A 23,304-nucleotide genomic window follows, 5' to 3' on the forward strand; every position below is an offset into this window, starting at 1 on the left:
CGTGCGAGAGATCGAGTCCTGGATCTACAGACTGCTGCACTCCCCCGTGCCCGTTCCCGGCCAGAAGAGGGTGGATGTGGAGATATTGCCCCGGGAGCTCCAGCCGGCCCTCACCTTCGCTCTGCCAGACATGGCTCGTTTCACCATGGTGGACTTCCCCTTGCACCTGCCTCTCGAGCTGCTTGGAGTGGAGCCCTGCCTACAGGTGCTCAGCTGCATCCTACTGGAACACAAGGTGAGGAGGGGACAGGGTGCTTCCGTGCTTACTTTAGGGCTGAACAAATGGGAAGAGGGAGACGAAAGCTGTGCTCCGCCTTCTCCCGTCATTCGCACCAGTTCACGGGACACCACACCTGTTCTAAAGTTAGCCAAAATGATATCAGTTTCACAATTCGGCATTGCGTCTAATTAACCAACACTTCACACGGGTTCAACCAAACTTCACACTAAACCGTGACAGGGTGAACGGTCACAGGTTCAACCCTACTTCACACTAAACCGTGACAGGACGAGGGTCAGGGGTACAACCCTACTTCACACTAAACCGTGACAGGGTGAACGGTCACGGGTTCAACCAAACTTCACACTAAACCATGACAGGACGAGGGTCAGGGGTACAACCCTACTTCACACTAAACCGTGACAGGGTGAACGGTCACGGGTTCAACCAAACTTCACACTAAACCGTGACAGGACGAGGGTCAAGGGGTCAACCCTACTTCACACTAAACCGTGACTGGACGAGGGTCAAGGGGTCAACCCTACTTCACACTAAACCGTGACAGGACGAGGGTCAGGGGTACAACCCTACTTCACACTAAACCGTGACAGGGTGAACGGTCACGGGTTCAACCCTACTTCACACTAAACCGTGACAGGGTGAATGGTCACAGGTTCAACCCTACTTCATACTAAACCGTGACAGGACGAGGGTCACGGGTTCAACCCTACTTCACACTAAACCGTGACTGGACGAGGGTCAAGGGGTCAACCCTACTTCACACTACACCGTGACTGGACGAGGGTCACGGCTTCAACCAAACTTCACACTAAACTGTGACTGGACGAGGGTCACGGGTTCAACCCTACTTCACACTACACCGTGACCGGGCGAGGGTCAAGGGGTCAACCCTACTTCACACTAAACCGTGACAGGACGAGGGTCAAGGGTTCAACCGTACTTCACACTACACCGTGACAGGGCGAGGGTCACGGGTTCAACCCTACTTCACACTAAACCGTGACAGGGCGAGGGTCAAGGGTTCAACCCTACTTCACACTACACCGTGACAGGGCGAGGGTCACGGGTTCAACTCTACTGCACACTAAACCGTGACAGGGCGAGGGTCAAGGGTGCAACCCTACTTCACACTAAACCGTGTGACAGGGCGATGGTCACGGGTGCAACCCTACTTCATACTAAACCGTGACAGGGTGAACGGTCACGGGTTCAACCCTACTTCATATTAAAGCGTGACAGGACTTGGGTCAAGGGGTCAACCCTACTTCACACTAAACCGTGACATGACTAGGGTCACGGGTTATAAGAACATAAGAAATAGGAGCAGGAATAGGCCATTCGGCCCTTTGAGCCTGCTCCGCCATTCAATGAGATCATGGCTGATCTGCCTCAACTCCATTCACCGGCCGTATCGCCATATCCCTTGATGCCTTTACTAGTCAGAAATCTATCGACTTCTGTTTGAATATACCCAATGACTGAGCCTCCACAGCTCTCTGGGGTAGAGAATTCCAAAGATTCATCACCCTCTGTGTGAAGAAATTTCTCCTCATCTCAGTCCTGAATGGCCTACCCTTTATCCTGAGGCTGTGGCCACTGGTTCTAGACTCCCCAGCCAAGGGAAACATTCTCCCATCATCCATCCTATCAAGCCATATAATAATTTTGTATGCTTCAATGAGATCTTCTCATTCTTCTGAAATCAAGAGAATACAGGCCTAGTTTACGCAATCTCTTGTCATACGACAGTCCTGCCATCCCAGGAATCAATCTCATGAACCTTCGTTGCACTCCCTCTATGGCAAGTATGTCCTTCCTTAGGTAAGGAGACCAAAACTGTACACAGTACTCCAGGTGTGGTCTCACCAAGGCCCTATATAATTGGAGTAAGACTTCTTTGCTCCTGTACCCAAATCCTCTTGTAATGAAGGCCAGCATACCATTTGCCTTCCTAATGGCTTGTACCTGCATATTCACTTTCAGTGACTCATGTACAAGGACACCCAGATCTCTGAGCATCTGCATTCCCCGATCTTTCACCATTTAGGAAATACTCTGCCTTTGTTTTTTCTACCAAAGTGGATAACTTCACATTTATCCACATTACATTCCATCTGCCATGTTCTCGCCCACTCACTGAGCCTGTCGAGATCCCCTTGAAGCCTCTTCACATCCTCTTCACAACTGACACTGCCACCTAGCTTTGTATCATCAGCAAATTTGGAAATGTTACATTTAGTTCCCTCATCCAAATCATTAATATAGATTGTGAATAGCTGGGGCCCAAGCACCGATCCTTGCGGTACCCCACTAGTCACAGCCTGCCATCCTGAAAAAGACCCGTTTATCCCTACTCTTTGTTTTCTGTCTGTTAACCAATTCTCAATCCATGCTAGTATATTACCCCCAATTCCATGTGCCCTAATTTTGTTCACCAACCTATTGTGTGGGACCTTATCAAAGGCCTTCTGAAAATCCAGATACACCACATCTACCGGTTCCCCTTTGTCTACTCCACTAGTTACATCCTCAAAGAACTCCAATAGGTTTGCCAAACAGGATTTCCCTTTCATAAATCCATGTTGACCCTGCCGAATCTTACTATTAGTTTCTAAGTGCCCAGTTATTGCATCCTTTATAATAGATTCCAGCATTTTCCCAACTACTGATGTGAGGCTAACAGGTCTGTAGTTCCCCGTTTTCTCTCTCCCTCCTTTCTTAAATAGCGGGATTACATTTGCTATCTTCCAATCTGCAGGAACCATTCCAGAATCTGTAGAATTTTGGAAGATGACAACCAATGCGTCCACTATCCCAATGGCCACCTCTTTCAAAACCCTAGGATGTAGGTCATCGGTCCTTGGGATTTATCGACTTTTATTCCCATTAATTTTGCAAGTACTTTTTTTTTAGCTAACTAATAATAATTTCTTTAAGTTCCTCATTCTCGTCGCACCCTTGGTTTTCTCGTATTTCTGGGAGGTTTTTTGTGTCTTCCTCCGTGAAGACGGAAACAAAGTATTTATTTAATTTCTCTGCCATTTCCTCATTCCCCATTATAAATTCTCTCGTCTCTGACTGTAAAGGACCTACATTTACCTTCGCCAGTCTTTTCCTTTTCACATACCTATAGTGTGAAGTAGGTTCAAACCTACTTCACACTAAACTGTGACAGGACGAGGGTCAAGGAATCAACCCTACTTCACACTAAACCGTGACAGGGTGAACGGTCAAGGGATCAACCCTACTTCACACTAAACTGACAGGACGAGGGTCACAGGTTTAACCCTACTTCACACTAAACCGTGACAGGTCGAGGGTCAGAGGTTCAACCCTACTTCACACTAAACCATGACAGGACTTGGGTCAAGGGATCAGCCCTACTTCACACTAAACCGTGACAGGACGAGGTTCATAGGTTCAACCCTACTTCACACTAAACCATGACAGGACTAGGGTAAAGGGTTCAACCCTACTTCACACTAAACCGTGACAGGACTAGGGTCAAGGGGTCAACCCTACTTCACACTAAACCGTGACAGGACTAGGGTCAAGGGGTCAACCCTACTTCACACTAAACCGTGACAGGACGAGGGTCACAGGTTTAACCCTACTTCACACTAAACCGTGACTGCACGAGGGTCAAGGGATCAACCCTACTTCACGCTAATCCATGACAGGACTAGGGTCACGGGTTCAACCCTACTTCACACGAAACCATGACAGGACTGGGGTCAAGGGATCAACCCTACTTCACACTAAACCATGACAGGAATAGGGTCAAGGGTTCAACCCTACTTCACACTAATCCATGACAGGACTAGGGTCAAGGGATCAACCCTACTTCACACTAAACCATGACAGGAATAGGGTCAAGGGTTCAACCCTACTTCACACTAATCCATGACAGGACTAGGGTCAAGGGATCAACCCTACTTCACACTAAACCATGACAGGAATAGGGTCAAGGGTTCAACCCTACTTCACACTAAACCGTGACAGGACTAGGGTCAAGGAACCCTACTTCACACTAAACCATGACAGGACTAGGGTCAAGGGGTCAACCCTACTTCACACTAAACCGTGACAGGACTTGGGTCAAGGGATCAGCCCTACTTCACACTAAACCGTGACAGGACGAGGTTCATAGGTTCAACCCTACTTCACACTAAACCATGACAGGACTTGGGTCAAGGGGTCAACCCTACTTCACACTAAACCGTGACATGACTAGGGTCACGGGTTATAAGAACATAAGAAATAGGAGCAGGAATAGGCCATTCGGCCCTTTGAGCCTGCTCCGCCATTCAATGAGATCATGGCTGATCTTCTGCCTCAACTCCATTCACCGGCCGTATCGCCATATCCCTTGATGCCTTTACTAGTCAGAAATCTATCGACTTCTGTTTGAATATACCCAATGACTGAGCCTCCACAGCCCTCTGGGGTAGAGAATTCCAAAGATTCATCACCCTCTGTGTGAAGAAATTTCTCCTCATCTCAGTCCTGAATGGCCTACCCTTTATCCTGAGGCTGTGGCCACTGGTTCTAGACTCCCCAGCCAAGGGAAACATTCTCCCATCATCCATCCTATCAAGCCATATAATAATTTTGTATGCTTCAATGAGATCTTCTCATTCTTCTGAAATCAAGAGAATACAGGCCTAGTTTACACAATCTCTTGTCATACGACAGTCCTGCCATCCCAGGAATCAATCTCGTGAACCTTCGTTGCACTCCCTCTATGGCAAGTATGTCCTTCCTTAGGTAAGGAGACCAAAACTGTACACAGTACTCCAGGTGTGGTCTCACCAAGGCCCTATATAATTGGAGTAAGACTTCTTTGCTCCTGTACCCAAATCCTCTTGTAATGAATGCCAGCATACCATTTGCCTTCCTAATGACTTGTTGTACCTGCATATTCACTTTCAGTGACTCATGTACAAGGACACCCAGATCTCTGAGCATCTGCATTCCCCGATCTTTCACCATTTAGGAAATACTCTGCCTTTGTTTTTTCTACCAAAGTGGATAACTTCACATTTATCCACATTATATTCCATCTGTCATGTTCTCGCCCACTCACTGAGCCTGTCGAGATCCCCTTGAAGCCTCTTCACATCCTCTTCACAACTGACACTGCCACCTAGCTTTGTATCATCAGCAAATTTGGAAATGTTACATTTAGTCACCTCATCCAAATCATTGATATAGATTGTGAATAGCTGGGGCCCAAGCACCGATCCTTGCGGTACCCCACTAGTCACAGCCTGCCATCCTGAAAAAGACCCGTTTATCCCTACTCTTTGTGTTCTGTTAACCAATTCTCAATCCATGCTAGTATATTACCCCCAATTCCATGTGCCCTAATTTTGTTCACCAACCTCTTGTGTGGGACCTTATCAAAGGCCTTCTGAAAATCCAAATACACCACATCTACCGGTTCCCCTTTGTCTACTCCACTAGTTACATCCTCAAAAAACTCCAATAGGTTTGCCAAACAGGATTTCCCTTTCATAAATCCATGTTGACCCTGCCGAATCTTACTATTAGTTTCTAAGTGCCCAGTTATTGCATCCTTTATAATAGATTCCAGCATTTTCCCAACTACTGATGTGAGGCTAACAGGTCTGTAGTTCCCCGTTTTCTCTCTCCCTCCTTTCTTAAATAGCGGGATTACATTTGCTATCCTCCAATCTGCAGGAACCATTCCAGAATCTGTAGAATTTTGGAAGATGACAACCAATGCGTCCACTATACCAATGGCCACCTCTTTCAAAACCCTAGGATGTTGGTCATCGGTCCTTGGGATTTATCGACTTTTATTCCCATTAATTTTGCAAGTACTTTTTTTTTAGCTAACTAATAATAATTTCTTTAAGTTCCTCATTCTCGTCGCACCCTTGGTTTTCTCGTATTTCTGGGAGGTTTTTTGTGTCTTCCTCCGTGAAGACGGAAACAAAGTATTTATTTAATTTCTCTGCCATTTCCTCATTCCCCATTATAAATTCTCTCGTCTCTGACTGTAAAGGACCTACATTTACCTTCGCCAGTCTTTTCCTTTTCACATACCTATAGTGTGAAGTAGGTTCAAACCTACTTCACACTAAACTGTGACAGGACGAGGGTCAAGGGATCAACCCTACTTCACACTAAACCGTGACAGGGTGAACGGTCAAGGGATCAACCCTACTTCACACTAAACTGACAGGACGAGGGTCACAGGTTTAACCCTACTTCACACTAAACCGTGACAGGTCGAGGGTCAGAGGTTCAACCCTACTTCACACTAAACCATGACAGGACTTGGGTCAAGGGGTCAACCCTACTTCACACTAAACCGTGACAGGACTAGGGTCAAGGGGTCAACCCTACTTCACACTAAACCGTGACAGGACGAGGTTCAAGGGATCAACCCTACTTCACACTAAACCGTGACAGGACGAGGTTCATAGGTTCAACCCTACTTCACACTAAACCATGACGGGACTAGGGTCACGGGATCAACCCTACTTCACACTAATCCATGACAGGACTAGGGTCAAGGGATCAACCCTACTTCACACTAATCCATGACAGGACTAGGGTCAAGGGATCAACCCTACTTCACACTAATCCATGACAGGAATAGGGTCAAGGGTTCAACCCTACTTCACACTAAACCGTGACAGGACTAGGGTCACGGGTTCAACCCTACTTCACACTAAACCATGACAGGACTAGGGTCACGGGATCAACCCTACTTCACACTAATCCATGACAGGACTAGGGTCAAGGGATCAACCCTACTTCACACTAAACCATGACAGGACTAGGGTCACGGGATCAACCCTACTTCACACTAAACCATGACAGGACTAGGGTCAAGGGATCAACCCTACTTCACGCTAATCCATGACAGGACTAGGGTCACGGGTTCAACCCTACTTCACACTAATCCATGACAGGACTAGGGTCAAGGGATCAACTCTACTTCACGCTAATCCATGACAGGACTAGGGTCACGGGTTCAACCCTACTTCACACTAAACCATGACAGGACTGGGGTCAAGGGATCAACCCTACTTCACACTAAACCATGACAGGACTTGGGTCAAGGGATCAGCCCTACTTCACACTAAACCGTGACAGGACGAGGTTCATAGGTTCAACCCTACTTCACACTAAACCATGACAGGACTAGGGTCAAGGGTTCAACCCGACTTCACACTAAACTATGACGTGACTAGGGTCAAGGGGTCAACCCTACTTCACACTAAACCGTGACAGGACTAGGGTCAAGGGGTCAACCCTACTTCACACTAAACCGTGACAGGACGAGGGTCACAGGTTTAACCCTACTTCACACTAAACCGTGACTGCACGAGGGTCAAGGGATCAACCCTACTTCACACTAAACCGTGACAGGACGAGGGTCACGGGATCAACCCTACTTCACACTAATCCATGACAGGACTAGGGTCAAGGGATCAACCCTACTTCACACTAAACCATGACAGGACTAGGGTCAAGGGATCAACCCTACTTCACACGAAACCATGACAGGAATAGGGTCAAGGGTTCAACCCTACTTCACACTAATCCATGACAGGACTAGGGTCACGGGTTCAACCCTACTTCACACTAATCCATGACAGGACTAGGGTCAAGGGATCAACCCTACTTCACACTAAACCATGACAGGAATAGGGTCAAGGGTTCAACCCTACTTCACACTAATCCATGACAGGACTAGGGTCAAGGGATCAACCCTACTTCACACTAAACCATGACAGGAATAGGGTCAAGGGTTCAACCCTACTTCACACTAAACCATGACAGGACTGGGGTCAAGGGATCAACCCTACTTCACGCTAAACCATGACCGGACTAGGGTCAAGGGATCAACCCTACTTCACACTAATCCATGACAGGACTAGGGTCAAGGGTTCAACCCTACTTCACACTATACCGTGACAGGACTAGGGTCACGGGTTCAACCCTACTTCACACTAAACCGTGACAGGACTAGGGTCAAGGGGTCAACCCTACTTCACACTAAACCGTGACAGGACGAGGGTCACGGGATCAACCCTACTTTACACTAAACCATGACAGGACGAGGGTCACAGGTTTAACCCTACTTCACACTAAACCGTGACAGGACGAGGGTCACGGGATCAACCCTACTTCACACTAAACCATGACAGGACTAGTGTCAAGGGATCAACCCTACTTCACACTAAACCGTGCCAGAGCGAGGGTCAAGGGTTCAACCCTACTTCACGCTAATCCATGACAGGACTAGGGTCAAGGGATCAACCCTACTTCACACTAAACCGTGCCAGGGCAAGGGTTCAACCCTACTTCACACTAAACCGTGACAGGACGAGGGTCACTGGTTCAACCCTACTTCACACTAAACCGTGACAGGACGAGGGTCACGGGATCAACCCTACTTCACACTAAACCATGACAGGACTAGGGTCAAGGGATCAACCCTACTTCACACTAAACCGTGCCAGAGCGAGGGTCAAGGGTTCAACCCTACTTCACACTAAACCGTGACCGGTTGAGGGTCATAAGAACATAAGAAGAAGGAGCAGGAGTAGGCCATACGGCTCCTTGGGCCTGCTCCGCCATTCAATAGGATCATGGCTGATCCGAATCTAGACTCATGTCCACTTACCTGCCCTCTCTCTGTAACCCCAATTCTCTTATCTGCTCGGAAACTGTCTATCTCTGTTTTAAATTTATTTAATGTTGCAGCTTCCACAGCTCTCTGGGTAGCAAATTCCATAGATTTACTACCCTCTGAGTGAAGAAGTTTCTCCTCATCTCAGTTTTGAAAGGGCAGTCTTATTCTAAGATTATGCCCCCTAGTTTTAGCCTCTCCCATCAGTGGAAACATCCTCACCGCATCCACCCGATCAAGCCCCCTCACAATCTTATATGTTTCGATAAGATCGCGCCTCATTCTTCTGAATTCCAATGAGTAGAGGCCCAACCTACTCAAACTTTCCTCATACGTCAACCCCCTCATCTCCGGAATCAACCGAGTGAACCTTCTCTGAACCGCCTCGGGAGCAAGTATATCTTTTCTTAAATATGGAAACCAAAACTGCACGCAATCAACCCTACTTCACACTAAACCGTGACAGGACTAGGGTCAAGGGGTCAACCCTACTTCACATTAAACCGTGACAGGACGAGGGTCACGGGTTCAACCCTACTTCACACTAAACCGTGACAGGACGAGGGTCAAGGGGTCAACCCTACTGCACACTAAACCGTGACAGGACGAGGGTCAAGGGTTCAACCCTACTGCACACTAAACCGTGACAGCTAGAGGGTCACTGGTTCAACCCTACTTCACACTAAACCGTGACTGGACGAGGGTCACGGGTTCAACCCTACTTCACACTAAACCATGACAGGGCGAGGGTCAAGGGGTCAACCCTACTTCACACTAAACCATGTCAGGACGAGGGTCACGGGTTCAACCCTACTTCACACTAAACCGTGACAGGGCGAGGGTCAAGGGGTCAACCCTACTTCACACTAAACTGTGACAGGACGAGGGTCAAGGGGTCAACCCTACTGCACACTAAACCATGACATGACTAGGGTCACTGGTTCAACCCTACTTCACACTAAACCGTGACTGGACGAGGGTCACGGGTTCAACCCTACTTCACGCTAATCCATGACAGGACTAGGGTCAGGGGAATCAACCCTACTTCACACTAATCCATGACAGGACTAGGGTCAGGGGAATCAACCCTACTTCACACTAAACCGTGACAGGACGAGGGTCACGGGTTCAACCCTACTTCACACTAAACCGTGACAGGACTCAGGCCAGGGGATCAACCCGACTTCACATTAAACCGTGACAGGGCGAGGGTCACGGGATCAACCCTACTTCACACTAAACCGTGACAGGGCGAGGGTCAAGGGGTCAACCCTACTGCACACTAAACCATGACATGACTAGGGTCACTGGTTCAACCCTACTTCACACTAAACCGTGACTGGACGAGGGTCACGGGTTCAACCCTACTTCACGCTAATCCATGACAGGACTAGGGTCAAGGGGTCAACCCTACTTCACACTAAACCGTGACAGGACGAGGGTCACGGGATCAACCCTACTTCACACTAAACCGTGACAGGACGAGGGTCACGGGTTCAACCCTACTTCACACTAAACCGTGACAGGACTAGGGTCAGGGGATCAACCCTACTTCACATTAAACCGTGACAGGGCGAGGGTCACGGGATCAACCCTACTTCACACTAAACCGTGACAGGGCGAGGGTCAAGGGGTCAACCCTACTTCACACTAAACCGTGACAGGGCGAGGGTCAAGGGGTCAACCCTACTGCACACTAAACCGTGACAGGGCGAGGGTCACGGGTTCAACCCTACTTCACACTAAACCTTGACAGGGCGAGGGTCAAGGGGTCAACCCTATTCCACACTAAACCGTGACAGGACGAGGGTCACTGGTTCAACCCTACTTCACACTAAACCGTGACAGGACAAGAGTCATGGGATCAACCCTACTTCACACTAAACCGTGACAGGACGAGGGTCAAGGGATCAACCCTACTTCACACTAAACCGTGACAGGATGAGGGTCACGCGATCAACCCTACTTCACACTAAACCGTGACAGGGCGAGGGTCAAGGGGTCAACCCTACTTCACACTAAACCGTGACAGGGCGAGGGTCAAGGGATCAACCCTGCTTCACACTAAACCGTGAACTTACGACTGATGTGAGGAACATCTTAACACAAATGGATGACTGTATTGAATGGAGAATTTTGTCGGATAGTGGATGCAAACAGCTTGGGATCAGTTCAACAGTTGGATGCTGTAATGGGCAGATTTTCCTCGGTTGTATTTTCTGAGGATTCCTGGTATGTGCTAAGTCACCATTGAGCTCCATCAGGGCTTTGCCTGTGGGCTGTAGTCCTGCTATCTTATCTACATGGTGTTTGGTGACTCTTGTTCGGGTCTTGCCCTGTTCATAGCCCAGTTGATCCTACCGCATCTTGTTTGGATCTTGTCCTGTTGATGATCGAATTTTTCCCACTACAGTACAAGAAGGCGTGATCCCTTCAGACGAGCTGAACCTTTGACCCTGAAGGATGTCCCACCTAGCAGTACGTTTGAGAACCAGCTGCTTGGTGTTCATGCGGCAAGACACTAACAACATCCCAATAATGGATAATCAAGGGGCCACAGGGAGGGGGAAATAAAGACAATCACTATCACTAAGGAAATAGTACTTGGAAAAATAATGGGACTAAAAGACGACAAGTCCCTTGGACCAGACGGCCTGCATCACAGAGTCTTAAAAGAAGTGGCTGCAGAGATAGTGGATGCATTGGTTACAATATACCAAAATTCCCTGGACTCTGGAGAGTTCCCAGCGGATTGGAAAACCGCAAATGTAACACCCCTATTTAAGAAAGGAGGGAGACAGAAAGCAGGAAACGATAGACCAGTTAGCCTAACATCTGTCGTTGGGAAAATGCTGGAGCCCTTCACTAAGGAAGCAGGAGCAGGGCATTTGGAAAATCATAACATAGTCAAGCAGAGTCAGCTTGGTTTTATGAAAGGGAAATCATGTTTAACAAATTTGCTGGAGTTCTTTGAGGATGTTACGAGCAGGGTGGACAAAGGTGAACCAGTGGATGTGGTGTATTTGGATTTCCAGAAGGTATTCGATAAGGTGCCGCATAAAAGGTTACTGCACAAGATAAGAGCTCACGGGGTTGGGGGTAATATATGAGCACGGATAGAGAATTGGCTAACTAACAGAAAGCAGAGTCGGGATAAATGGGTCATTTTCAGGTTGGCAAACAGTAACTAGTGGGGTGCCACAGGGATCGGTGCTGGGGCCTCAACTATTTACAATCTACATTAATGACTTGGATGAAGGGACCGAGTGTAATGTAGCCAAGTTTGCGGATGATACAAAGATGGGTGGGAAAGCAAGTTGTGAGGAGGACACAAAGAACCTGCAAAGGGATATAGACAGGCTAAGTGAGTGGGCAAACATTTGGCAGATGGAGTATAATGTGGGAAAGTGCGAGGTTATACACTTTGGCAGGGAAAATAAAAAAGCAAATTATTATTTAAATGGAGAGAGATTACAAAATGCTACAGTTCAGAGGGACCTGGGGGTCCTTGTGCATAAAACACAAGTTAGCAAGCAGGTACAGCAAGTAATCAAAAAGGCAAATGGAATGTTGGCCTTTATTTCAAGGGGGTTGGAGTATTTAAGCAGGGAAGTCCTGCTACATCTGTACAGGGTATTGGTGAGACCACACCGTGAGTACTGCATACAGTTTTGGTCTGCTTATTTAAGGAAGGATATACTTGCATTGGAGGTAGTTCGGAGACGATTCACTCGGTTGATTCCAGAGATGAGGGGGTTGACTTATGAAGAAAGGTTGAGCAGGCTGGACCTCTACTCATTGGAATTTAGAAGAGTGAGAGGTGATCTTATTGAAACATACAAGATACTGAGGGGGCTTGACAAGGTAGATGCAGAGAGGATGTTTCCCCTCGTGGGGAAACCTAGAACATGGTGGCACAGTTTTAGAATAAAGGGTCACCCATTTAGAACTGAGATGAGGAGGAATTTCTTCTCTGAGGGTCGTAAATCTGTGGAATTCTCTGCCCCAGAGAGCTGTGCAGGCTGGGTCATTAAATACATTTAAGGTGGAGATGGACACATTTTTGCAAGATAAGGGAGTGAAGGGTTCTGGGGAGCGGGCGGGGAAGTGGCTTTGAGCCCAAGATCAGCCATGATCTTATTGAATGGCGGAGCAGGCTCGAGGGGCCAGGTGGCCTATTCCTGCTCCTATTTCTTATGTTCTAAGTTTGTCAAAATCTTACTCTGCACTGGGATTGAAATCTGCAACTGCAAGCATGTGAATTAAATGTCCGAACTTCTCGGATGCTGGTTTGACAGTGACTCATTCTGTGCACTGACTGTACAGTGGCTACTGAGTGTGTTTGGTGGGCTAAAGTGCTGTGGGTTGGTGACCGCTGCTTCTGTTTTCTTACAGGTGGTGCTGCAGTCCCGTGACTACAATGCACTCTCCATGAGTGTGATGGCGTTTGTCGCGATGATTTATCCACTGGAGTACATGTTCCCGGTTATCCCCTTGCTTCCCACCTGCATGGCCTCGGCAGAACAGGTATGGAGGGCAGTGGAGAAACTCTTGTTAAACTGGGGTCAAGGGTCCAAGCTGGGAGTGGTTGTTTTCTCTCCTCCACCATGTCCTTCTCTCCTCCAGCCCGTGTACTGGGAATAACACTCCCTGCTGGGAGCCATGTCCTTCTCCCCTCCAGCCCATGTGCTGGGGATAACCCTCCCTGCTGGGAGCCATGTTCTTCTCTCCTCCAGCCCGTGTGTTGGGGAATAACCCTCCCTGCTGGGAGCCATGTCCTTCTCCCCTCCAGCCCATGTGCTGGGGAATAACCCTCCCTGCTGGGAGCCATGTCCTTCTCCCCGCCAGCCCGTGTACTGGGGAATAACCCTCCCTGCTGGGAGCCATGTCCTTCTCTCCAGCCCGTGTACTGGGGAATAACCCCCCCTGCTGGGAGCCATGTCCTTTTCTCCTCCAGCCCATGTGCTGGGGAATAACCCTCCCTGCTAGGAGTGATGTTCTCTGTACAGTGTAATGGCCTGTTTATTAGCCTGTGCTACATGTGCACTGTAATCTAAGATGTGGGAGGTCGGAGTGTGTATTGTGAATTGTAAAGCATGGCCTGTATGACAGGTCGGTGACATTTCCACTACTCGCATCCGACACAATTTGCTCTTGGGCTAGGAAACAATGTATTACTGGAAATTTCTATGAAGAGAATTGGAATTGAAATGTTTGTGTGTGTGGGGAGGAGAGTGCTCGTGTACTGGGTGCCATTTGTCTTCACAGCTGGCTCTGGGCCTCTCTGAATTCGGGTCAGTGCTGCGTGCAGTGTGTTTGTGCAGTGAACTTCCAAATGCTGCAGCCTCTCTGAGCTTTATGTTGGGACAGGCAATGCTATTCCCTGCAACACCCGACAGCTTGGAGCCTGAGTTGGGTAGCATAGTGGTTACGTAACTGGACGAGTAATCCGGAGGCCTGTGTTAATTATTTGAAGGGGCGAGTTCGAATCCCACCATGGCCGTTTGAAAATTTAAATTTAATTAAATAAATGTGGAATAAAAAGCTAGTATCAGTATCATGTACCGGATTGTTGTAAAAACCCATCTAGTTCGCTGATGCCCTTTAATGAAGGAAACGTGCCGTCCTTACCCGGTCTGGCTTATATGTGACTCCAGAACCAATGTGGTTGATTCATAACTGCCCTCTGAAAAGGCCCATTGAAATGAATTAGCCAGCCACTCCGTTGTGTCAAACCGTTACAAGAAGAATAAAACCGGATGGACCACCCGACATTGACCTAGGCTTTCAATTTGGACATGGCAAAGACACACCCAGCCCACTCAACCCTGCAAAGACACACCCAGCCCACTCAACCCTGCAAAGACACACCCGGCCCACTCAACCCTGCAAAGACACACCCGGCCCACTCAACCCTGCAAAGACACACCCAGCCCACTCAACCCTGCAAAGACACACCCAGCCCACTCAACCCTGCAAAGACACACCCGGCCCACTCAACCCTGCAAGGACACACCCAGCCCACTCAACCCTGCAAAGACACACCCGGCCCACTCAACCCTGCAAAGACACACCCGGCCCACTCAACCCTGCAAAGACACACCCGGCCCACTCAACCCTGCAAAGACACACCCGGCCCACTCAACCCTGCAAAGACACACCCGGCCCACTCAACCCTGCAAAGACACACCCGGCCCACTCAACCCTGCAAAGACACACCCGGCCCACTCAACCCTGCAAAGACACACCCGGCCCACTCAACCCTGCAAAGACACACCCGGCCCACTCAACCCTGCAAAGACACACCCGGCCCACTCAACCCTGCAAAGACACACCCGGCCCACTCAACCCTGCAAAGTCCTCCTCAGTAAAATCTGGGGACTTGTGCGAAATTGGGAGAGCTGTCCCACAGACTAGTCAAGTAACAGCCTGACGGTCATACTCACAGAATCATACCTTTCAGCCAATGTCCCAGACTCCTCCATCACCATCCCTGGGTATGTCCTGTCCCACCGGCAGGACAGAGTCACTAGCGATGGCGGCACAGTGGTATACAGTCGGGAGGGAGTGGCCCTGGGAGTCCTCAACATTGACTCTGGACCCAATGAAGTCTCATGGCAATGGCATCAGGTCAAACATGGACAAAGAAACCTCCTGCTGATGTTGAATCCATGTTGAACAGCACTTGGAAGAAGCACTGAGGGTAGTAAGGGCACAGAATACACTCTGGGTCGGGGACTTCAATGTCCATTACCAAGAGTGGCTCGATCGCTCCACTAATGACTGAGCTGGCCGAGTCCTGAGGGACAGAGCAGCCAGACTGGGCCTGCGGCAAGTGGAGAGAGAGGGAAAAACCTACTTGACCCTCGTCTTCACCAATCCATGATCGTGCTGGTAGCAGTGATCACTGCACAGTCCTTGTGGAGATGAAATCCTGTCTTCAAACTGAGGACACCCTCCATCGTGTTGTGTGGCACTACTATCGTGCTAAATGGGATAGATTCAGAATAGATCTCGCAGCTCAAACTGGGGATCCATGAGGCACTGTGGGCCATCAGCAGCAGAAGAATTGTATTCCACCACAATCTGTAACCTGTAACAGCCTGGTACATTCCTCACTCTACCATTACCATCAAGTCAGGTGACCAACCCTGGTTCCATGAGGAGTGTAGAAGAGCATGCCAGGAGCAGCACCAGGCGTACCTAAAAAATGAGGTGCCATCCTGGTAAAGCTACAATACAGGACTTCATGCATGCAAAATAGTGGAAGCAACATGCTATAGACAGAGCTAAGCGATCCCACAACCAACGAATCAGATAAAAGCTCTACTCCTGCCACATCCAGTCGTAAATTGTGGTGGACAATTCAACAACTAACTGGAGGAGGAGGCTCCGTGAACATCCCCATCCTCAACTATGGCGGAGCTCAGCACGCAAATGTGGGGATGTTCACTGATTGCACAGTGTTCAATTCCATTCGCAACTCCTCAGATAACGAGGCAGTCCGTGCCCACATGCAGCAAGACCTGGACAATGTCCAGGTTTGGGCTGATAAATGGGAAGTAGCATTAGTGCCAGGCAATGACCATCTCCAACAAGAGAGAATCTAACCACCACCCCTTGACATTCAATGGCATTACCATCGTCTAATCCCCCACATCAATGTACTGGAGGTCACCATTGACCAGAAACTTAACTGGACCAGCCACACACATACTATGGCTACAGAGGCTAGGTATCCTGTGGCAAGTGACTCACCTCCTGACTCCCCAAAGCCTTTCCACCATCTACAAGGCACAAATCAGGAGTGTGATGGAATACTCTCCACTTGCCTGGATGAGTGCAGTTCCAGCAAGAAGCTCAACACCATCCAGGACCAACCAAAATATACTTAATGGGCACTCCATCCACCACCTTAAACACTCCCTCCACCACCGGCGTACCGTGGCTGCAGTGTGTACCATGTACGAGAGGCACTGCAGCAACTCGCCAAGGCTTCTTCAGAAGCACATCCCAAACCAGCGACCTCTACCACCTAGAAGGACAAGGGCAGCAGGCGCATGGGAACACCACCACCTCCAAGTTCCTTTCCAAGTCACACACCATCCTAACTTTGAAATTTATCGCCATTCCTTCATCGTCGATAGGTCAAAATCCTGGAACTCACTGCTTAACAGCACTGTGGGAGTACCTTCACCACACAGACTGCAGCAGTTCAAGAAGGAGGCTCACCACCACCACCTTCTCGAGGGCAATTAGGGATGGGCAATAAATGCTGGCCATGCCAGCAACACCCACATCCCATGAATTAATACATTTAAAAAAACTAATGGGTGAGTAGAATCCATGATAGGGTAATACACATGGGCTGTGTGTGATGGTGGGATGGGGCTGAGGTTTATACCCTGTGTGTGATGGTGGGATGGGGTTGAGGTTTATACCCTGTGTGTGATGGTGGGATGGGGCTGAGGTTTATACCCTGTGTGTGATGGTGGGATGGGGCTGAGGTTTATACCCTGTGTGTGATGGTGGGATGGGGTTGAGGTTTATACCCTGTGTGTGATGGTGGGATGGGGCTGAGGTTTATACCCTGTGTGTGATGGTGGGATGGGGTTGAGGTTTATACCCTGTGTGTGATGGTGGGATGGGGCTGAGGTTTATACCCTGTGTGTGATGCTGGGATGGGGTGAGGTTTATACCCTGTGTGTGATGGTGGGATGGGGCTGAGGTTTATACCCTGTGTGTGATGGTGGGATGGGTTGAGGTTTATACCCTGTGTGGGATGGGGTTGAGGTTTATACCCTGTGTGTGATGGTGGGATGGGGTGAGGTTTATTCCCTGTGTGTGATGGTGGGATGGGGCTGAGGTTTATTCCCTGTGTTTGATGGTGGGATGGGGTTGAGGTTTATACCCTGTGTGTGATGGTGGGATGGGGCTGAGGTTTATTCCCTGTGTGTGATGGTGGGATGGGGTTGAGGTTTATACCCTGTGTGTGATGGTGGGATGGGGCTGAGGTTTATACCCTGTGTGTGATGGTGAAATGGGGCTGAGGTTTATACCCTGTGTGATGGTGGGATGGGGCTGAGGTTTATACCCTGTGTGTGATGGGCTGAGGTTTATCCCTGTGTGTGATGGGGCTGAGGTTTATACCCTGTGTGTGATGGTGAGAGGGGGGTGAGGTTTATACCCTGTGTGTGATGCTGGGATGGGCTGAGGTTTATACCCTGTGTGTGATGGTGAGAGGGGGGTGAGGTTTATACCCTGTGTGTGATGCTGGGATGGGGCTGAGGTTTATACCCTGTGTGTGATGGTGGGATGGGGCTGAGGTTTATACCCTGTGTGTGATGCTGGGATGGGCTGAGGTTTATACCCTGTGTGTGATGGTGGGATGGGGCTGAGGTTTATACCCTGTGTGTGATGGTGAAATGGGGCTGAGGTTTATACCCTGTGTGTGATGGTGGGATGGGGCTGAGGTTTATTCCCTGTGTTTGATGGTGGGATGGGGCTGAGGTTTATACCCTGTGTGTGATGGTGGGATGGGGCTGAGGTTTATACCCTGTGTGTGATGGTGGGATGGGGCTGAGGTTTATTCCCTGTGTTTGATGGTGGGATGGGGCTGAGGTTTATACCCTGTGTGTGATGGTGGGATGGGGCTGAGGTTTATACCCTGTGTGTGATGGTGGGATGGGGCTGAGGTTTATTCCCTGTGTTTGATGGTGGGATGGGGCTGAGGTTTATTCCCTGTGTGTGATGGTGGGATGGGGCTGAGGTTTATTCCCTGTGTTTGATGGTGGGATGGGGCTGAGGTTTATACCCTGTGTGTGATGGTGGGATGGGTTGAGGTTTATACCCTGTGTGTGATGGTGGGATGGGGTGAGGTTTATTCCCTGTGTGTGATGGTGGGATGGGGCTGAGGTTTATTCCCTGTGTTTGATGGTGGGATGGGGTGAGGTTTATACCGTGTGTGTGATGGTGGGATGGGGTGAGGTTTATACCCTGTGTGTGATGGTGGGATGGGGCTGAGGTTTATTCCCTGTGTTTGATGGTGGGATGGGGCTGAGGTTTATTCCCTGTGTGTGATGGTGGGATGGGGCTGAGGTTTATTCCCTGTGTTTGATGGTGGGATGGGGCTGAGGTTTATACCCTGTGTGTGATGGTGGGATGGGTTGAGGTTTATACCCTGTGTGTGATGGTGGGATGGGTTGAGGTTTATACCCTGTGTGTGATGGTGGGATGGGGTGAGGTTTATTCCCTGTGTGTGATGGTGGGATGGGGCTGAGGTTTATTCCCTGTGTTTGATGGTGGGATGGGGTGAGGTTTATACCGTGTGTGTGATGGTGGGATGGGGTGAGGTTTATACCCTGTGTGTGATGGTGGGATGGGGCTGAGGTTTATACCCTGTGTGTGATGGTGGGATGGGGCTGAGGTTTATACCCTGTGTGTGATGGTGGGATGGGGCTGAGGTTTATACCCTGTGTGTGATGGTGGGATGGGGCTGAGGTTTATACCCTGTGTGATGGTGGGATGGGGCTGAGGTTTATACCCTGTGTGATGGTGGGATGGGGCTGAGGTTTATTCCCTGTGTGTGATGGTGGGATGGGATTGAGGTTTATACCCTGTGTGTGATGGTGGGATGGGATTGAGGTTTATACCGTGTGTGTGATGGTGGGATGGGATTGAGGTTTATACCGTGTGTGTGATGGTGGGATGGGGTGAGGTTTATACCCTGTGTGTGATGGTGGGATGGGCCTGAGGTTTATACCGTGTGTGTGATGGTGGGATGGGGTGAGGTTTATACCCTGTGTGTGATGGTGGGATGGGATTGAGGTTTATACCGTGTGTGTGATGGTGGGATGGGATTGAGGTTTATACCCTGTGTGTGATGGTGGGATGGGGTGAGGTTTATACCCTGTGTGTGATGGTGGGATGGGCCTGAGGTTTATACCGTGTGTGTGATGGTGGGATGGGGTGAGGTTTATACCCTGTGTGTGATGGTGGGATGGGGTGAGGTTTATACCCTGTGTGTGATGGTGGGATGGGATTGAGGTTTATACCCTGTGTGTGATGGTGGGATGGGATTGAGGTTTATACCCTGTGTGTGATGGTGGGATGGGCCTGAGGTTTATACCCTGTGTGTGATGGTGGGATGGGGTGAGGTTTATACCGTGTGTGTGATGGTGGGATGAGGCTGAGGTTCATTCCCTGTGTGTGAAGGTGGGATGGGGGTGAGGTTTATTCCCTGTATGACAACAGAAAATGCTGGAAAAACTCAGCAGGCCAGGCAACATCCGTGGAGAGAGAAACAGAATCAACGTTTCAGGTCGAAACCCTTTGTCAAGACTGAAGAAGCACAGGAAATGAAACAGATTAAAAGGCCAGGTTGGGGGCTGGGAGGGAACAAAAGAGAAGTGAAGAGACATTAAGAGGTATTCAAAACCAGACGAGATGGTGAAAGGACGAGTGGAGACAAAAGACGGCTCTAGATTAGGTGTGAAATGTGCAGGCAGAATGGGAGACAGCGGCCATGTGGGAGAGAAAGGGGGGGGGAAGGCCAAAACAAAGGTGTGGATAAAAAAATATAAGTAAAAATGTAATAGGGGCTGAGGTTATGATCTGAAATTGTTGAACTCGATATTGAGTCCGGAAGGTTGTCAAGTGCCTAATCGGAAGATGAGGTGCTGTTCCTTGAGCTTCCGTGGAACAATGCAAGAGCCCGAGTACGGAGAGGTCTGAGTGGGAATGGGGCGGTGAATTAAAATGACAGGCAACCGGAAGCTCAGGGTCACCCTTACGGACTGAACGGAGGTGTTCCGCAAAGCGGTCACCCAATCTGCGTTTGGTCTCCCCAATGTAGAGGAGACCGCATCGTGAGCAGCGAATACAGTATACTAGATTGCAAGAAGTACAAGTAAATCGCTGTTTCACCTGGAAGGGGTGTTTGGGGCCCTGGACAGTGGGAAGGGGGGAGGTATAAGGGCAGGTGTTGTGTCTCCTGCGCTTGCACGGGAAGGTGCGGAGCGAAGGGGAAGGGGTGCTGGGGGTGATAGAGTGGACTAGGGTGTCTCGGAGGGAGTGGTCCCTACAGAATGCTGAAAGGGGAGGGGAAGATGCGTTTGGTGGTGGGATCACGGAGCTGGCGGAAATGGCGGCGGATGATCCGTTGAATGTGGAGGCTGGTGGGGTGAAAGGTGAGGACAAGGGGAACCCTATCGTGGTTCCAGAGGGAGGGGCAGGGGTGAGGGCAGAAGTGCGGGAGATAGAACAGACACAGTCGAGGGCCGTGTCAACCACGGTAGAGGGGAATCCTCGGTTGAGGAAAAAGGAAGACATGTCGTAAGCACTGGTGTGGACGGTGGCATTGTCGGAGCCGATGCGGCTGTGTTTGATGGTGGGATGGGGTGAGGTTTATACCCTGTGTGTGATGGTGGGTTGGGGCTGAGGTTTATACCCTGTGTGGGATGGGGCTGCGGTTTATACCCTGTGATGGTGGGTGGGGTTTATACCCTGTGTGTGATGGGGTGAGGTTTATACCCTGTGTGTGACGGGCTGAGGCTTATACCCTGTGTGTGATGGGGCTGAGGTTTATACCCTGTGTGTGATGGTGTGATAGGGTGAGGTTTATACCCTGTGTGTGATGGGCTGAGGTTTATACCCTGTGTGTGATGGGGCTGAGGTTTATACCGTGTGTGTGATGGGGCTGAGGTTTATACCCTGTGTGTGATGGTGTGATAGGGTGAGGTTTATACCCTGTGTGTGATGGGCTGAGGTTTATACCCTGTGTGTGATAGGGTGAGGTTTATACCCTGTGTGGGATGGGGCTGAGGTTTATACCCTGTGTGTGATGGGGCTGAGGTTCATACCCTGTGTGTGATGGGCTGAGGTTTATACCCTGTGTGTGATGGGGCTGAGGTTTATACCCTGTGTGGGATGGGGCTGAGGTTTATACCCTGTGTGTGATGGGGCTGAGGTTTATACCGTGTGTGATGGGGCTGAGGTTTATACCCTGTGTGTGACGGGCTGAGGTTTATACCGTGTGTGTGATGGGCTGAGGTTTATACCGTGTGTGTGATGGGGTGAGGTTTATACCCTGTGTGTGACGGGCTGAGGTTTATACCGTGTGTGTGATGGGCTGAGGTTTATACCGTGTGTGTGACGGGCTGAGGTTTATACCGTGTGTGTGATGGGCTGAAGTTTATACCCTGTGTGTGATGGGCTGAGGTTTATACCCTGTGTGTGATGGGCTGAGGTTTATACCCTGTGTGTGATGGGGCTGAGGTTTATACCCTGTGTGTGATGGGCTGAGGTTTATACCCTGTGTGTGATGGGCTGAGGTTTATACCCTGTGTGTGATGGGCTGAGGTTTATACCCTATGTGCGATGGTGTGATAGGGTGAGGTTTATACCCTGTGTGTGATGGGCTGAGGTTTATACCCTGTGTGTGATGGGCTGAGGTTTATACCCTGTGTGTGATGGGCTGAGGTTTATACCCTGTGTGTGATGGGGCTGAGGTTTATACCGTGTGTGTGATGGGCTGAGGTTTATACCCTGTGTGTGATGGGGCTGAGGTTTATACCCTGTGTGTGATGGGCTGAGGTTTATACCGTGTGTGTGATGGGGCTGAGGTTTATACCCTGTGTGTGATGGGCTGAGGTTTATACCCTGTGTGTGATGGGCTGAGGTTTATACCCTGTGTGTGATGGGGCTGAGGTTTATACCCTGTGTGTGATGGGCTGAGGTTTATACCCTGTGTGTGATGGGGCTGAGGTTTATACCCTGTGTGTGATGGGGCTGAGGTTTATACCCTGTGTGTGATGGGCTGAGGTTTATACCCTGTGTGTGATGGGGCTGAGGTTTATACCCTGTGTTTGATGGGGTGAGGTTTATACCCTGTGTGTGATGGGGCTGAGGTTTATACCGTGTGTGTGATAGGGTGAGGTTTATACCCTGTGTGTGATGGGGTGAGGTTTATACCCTGTGTGTGATGGGGCTGAGGTTTATACCCTGTGTGTGATGGGGCTGAGGTTTATACCCTGTGTGTGATGGGGCTGAGGTTTATACCCTGTGTGTGATGGGGCTGAGGTTTATACCCTGTGTGTGATGGGGCTGAGGTTTATACCCTGTGTGTGATGGGGCTGAGGTTTATACCCTGTGTGTGATGGGGCTGAGGTTTATACCCTGTGTGTGATGGGGCTGAGGTTTATACCCTGTGTGTGACGGGCTGAGGTTTATACCCTGTGTGTGATGGGGCTGAGGTTTATACCCTGTGTGTGATAGGGTGAGGTTTATACCCTGTGTGGGATGGGGCTGAGATTTATACCCTGTGTGTGATGGGGCTGAGGTTTATACCCTGTGTGTATTGATTGGCCTGTTTAGGAATCACTGATAACCA

At 49.6% G+C, this 23,304-nt stretch overlaps 1 protein-coding gene across 5 annotated transcripts in view; it reads left to right on the plus strand.

Moving 5' to 3' along the window:
• madd (MAP-kinase activating death domain) overlaps window positions 1-23,304 on the plus strand; it is a 268,175-nt gene that overhangs the window by 63,274 nt on the left and 181,597 nt on the right. For all 5 annotated transcript variants that reach the window (XR_015080939.1, XR_015080942.1, XR_015080941.1 and 2 more), the window contains exons 4-5: window positions 1-235; window positions 13,311-13,442. The exon at window positions 1-235 is cut by the window's left edge and continues 69 nt beyond it. Coding sequence is in view for 1 of the 5 variants with exons in the window: in XM_086007468.1 (XP_085863594.1) it covers window positions 1-235; window positions 13,311-13,442 (367 nt within the window). In the remaining 4 variants the exon portion in view is untranslated. The remainder of the gene's footprint in view (window positions 236-13,310; window positions 13,443-23,304) is intronic.

This window comes from Somniosus microcephalus, chromosome 15, assembly GCF_052327205.1.
Source record: "Somniosus microcephalus isolate GS21.2 chromosome 15, FLI_Smic_1.0, whole genome shotgun sequence".
In the NCBI taxonomy this organism is placed as follows: domain Eukaryota; kingdom Metazoa; phylum Chordata; class Chondrichthyes; order Squaliformes; family Somniosidae; genus Somniosus; species Somniosus microcephalus.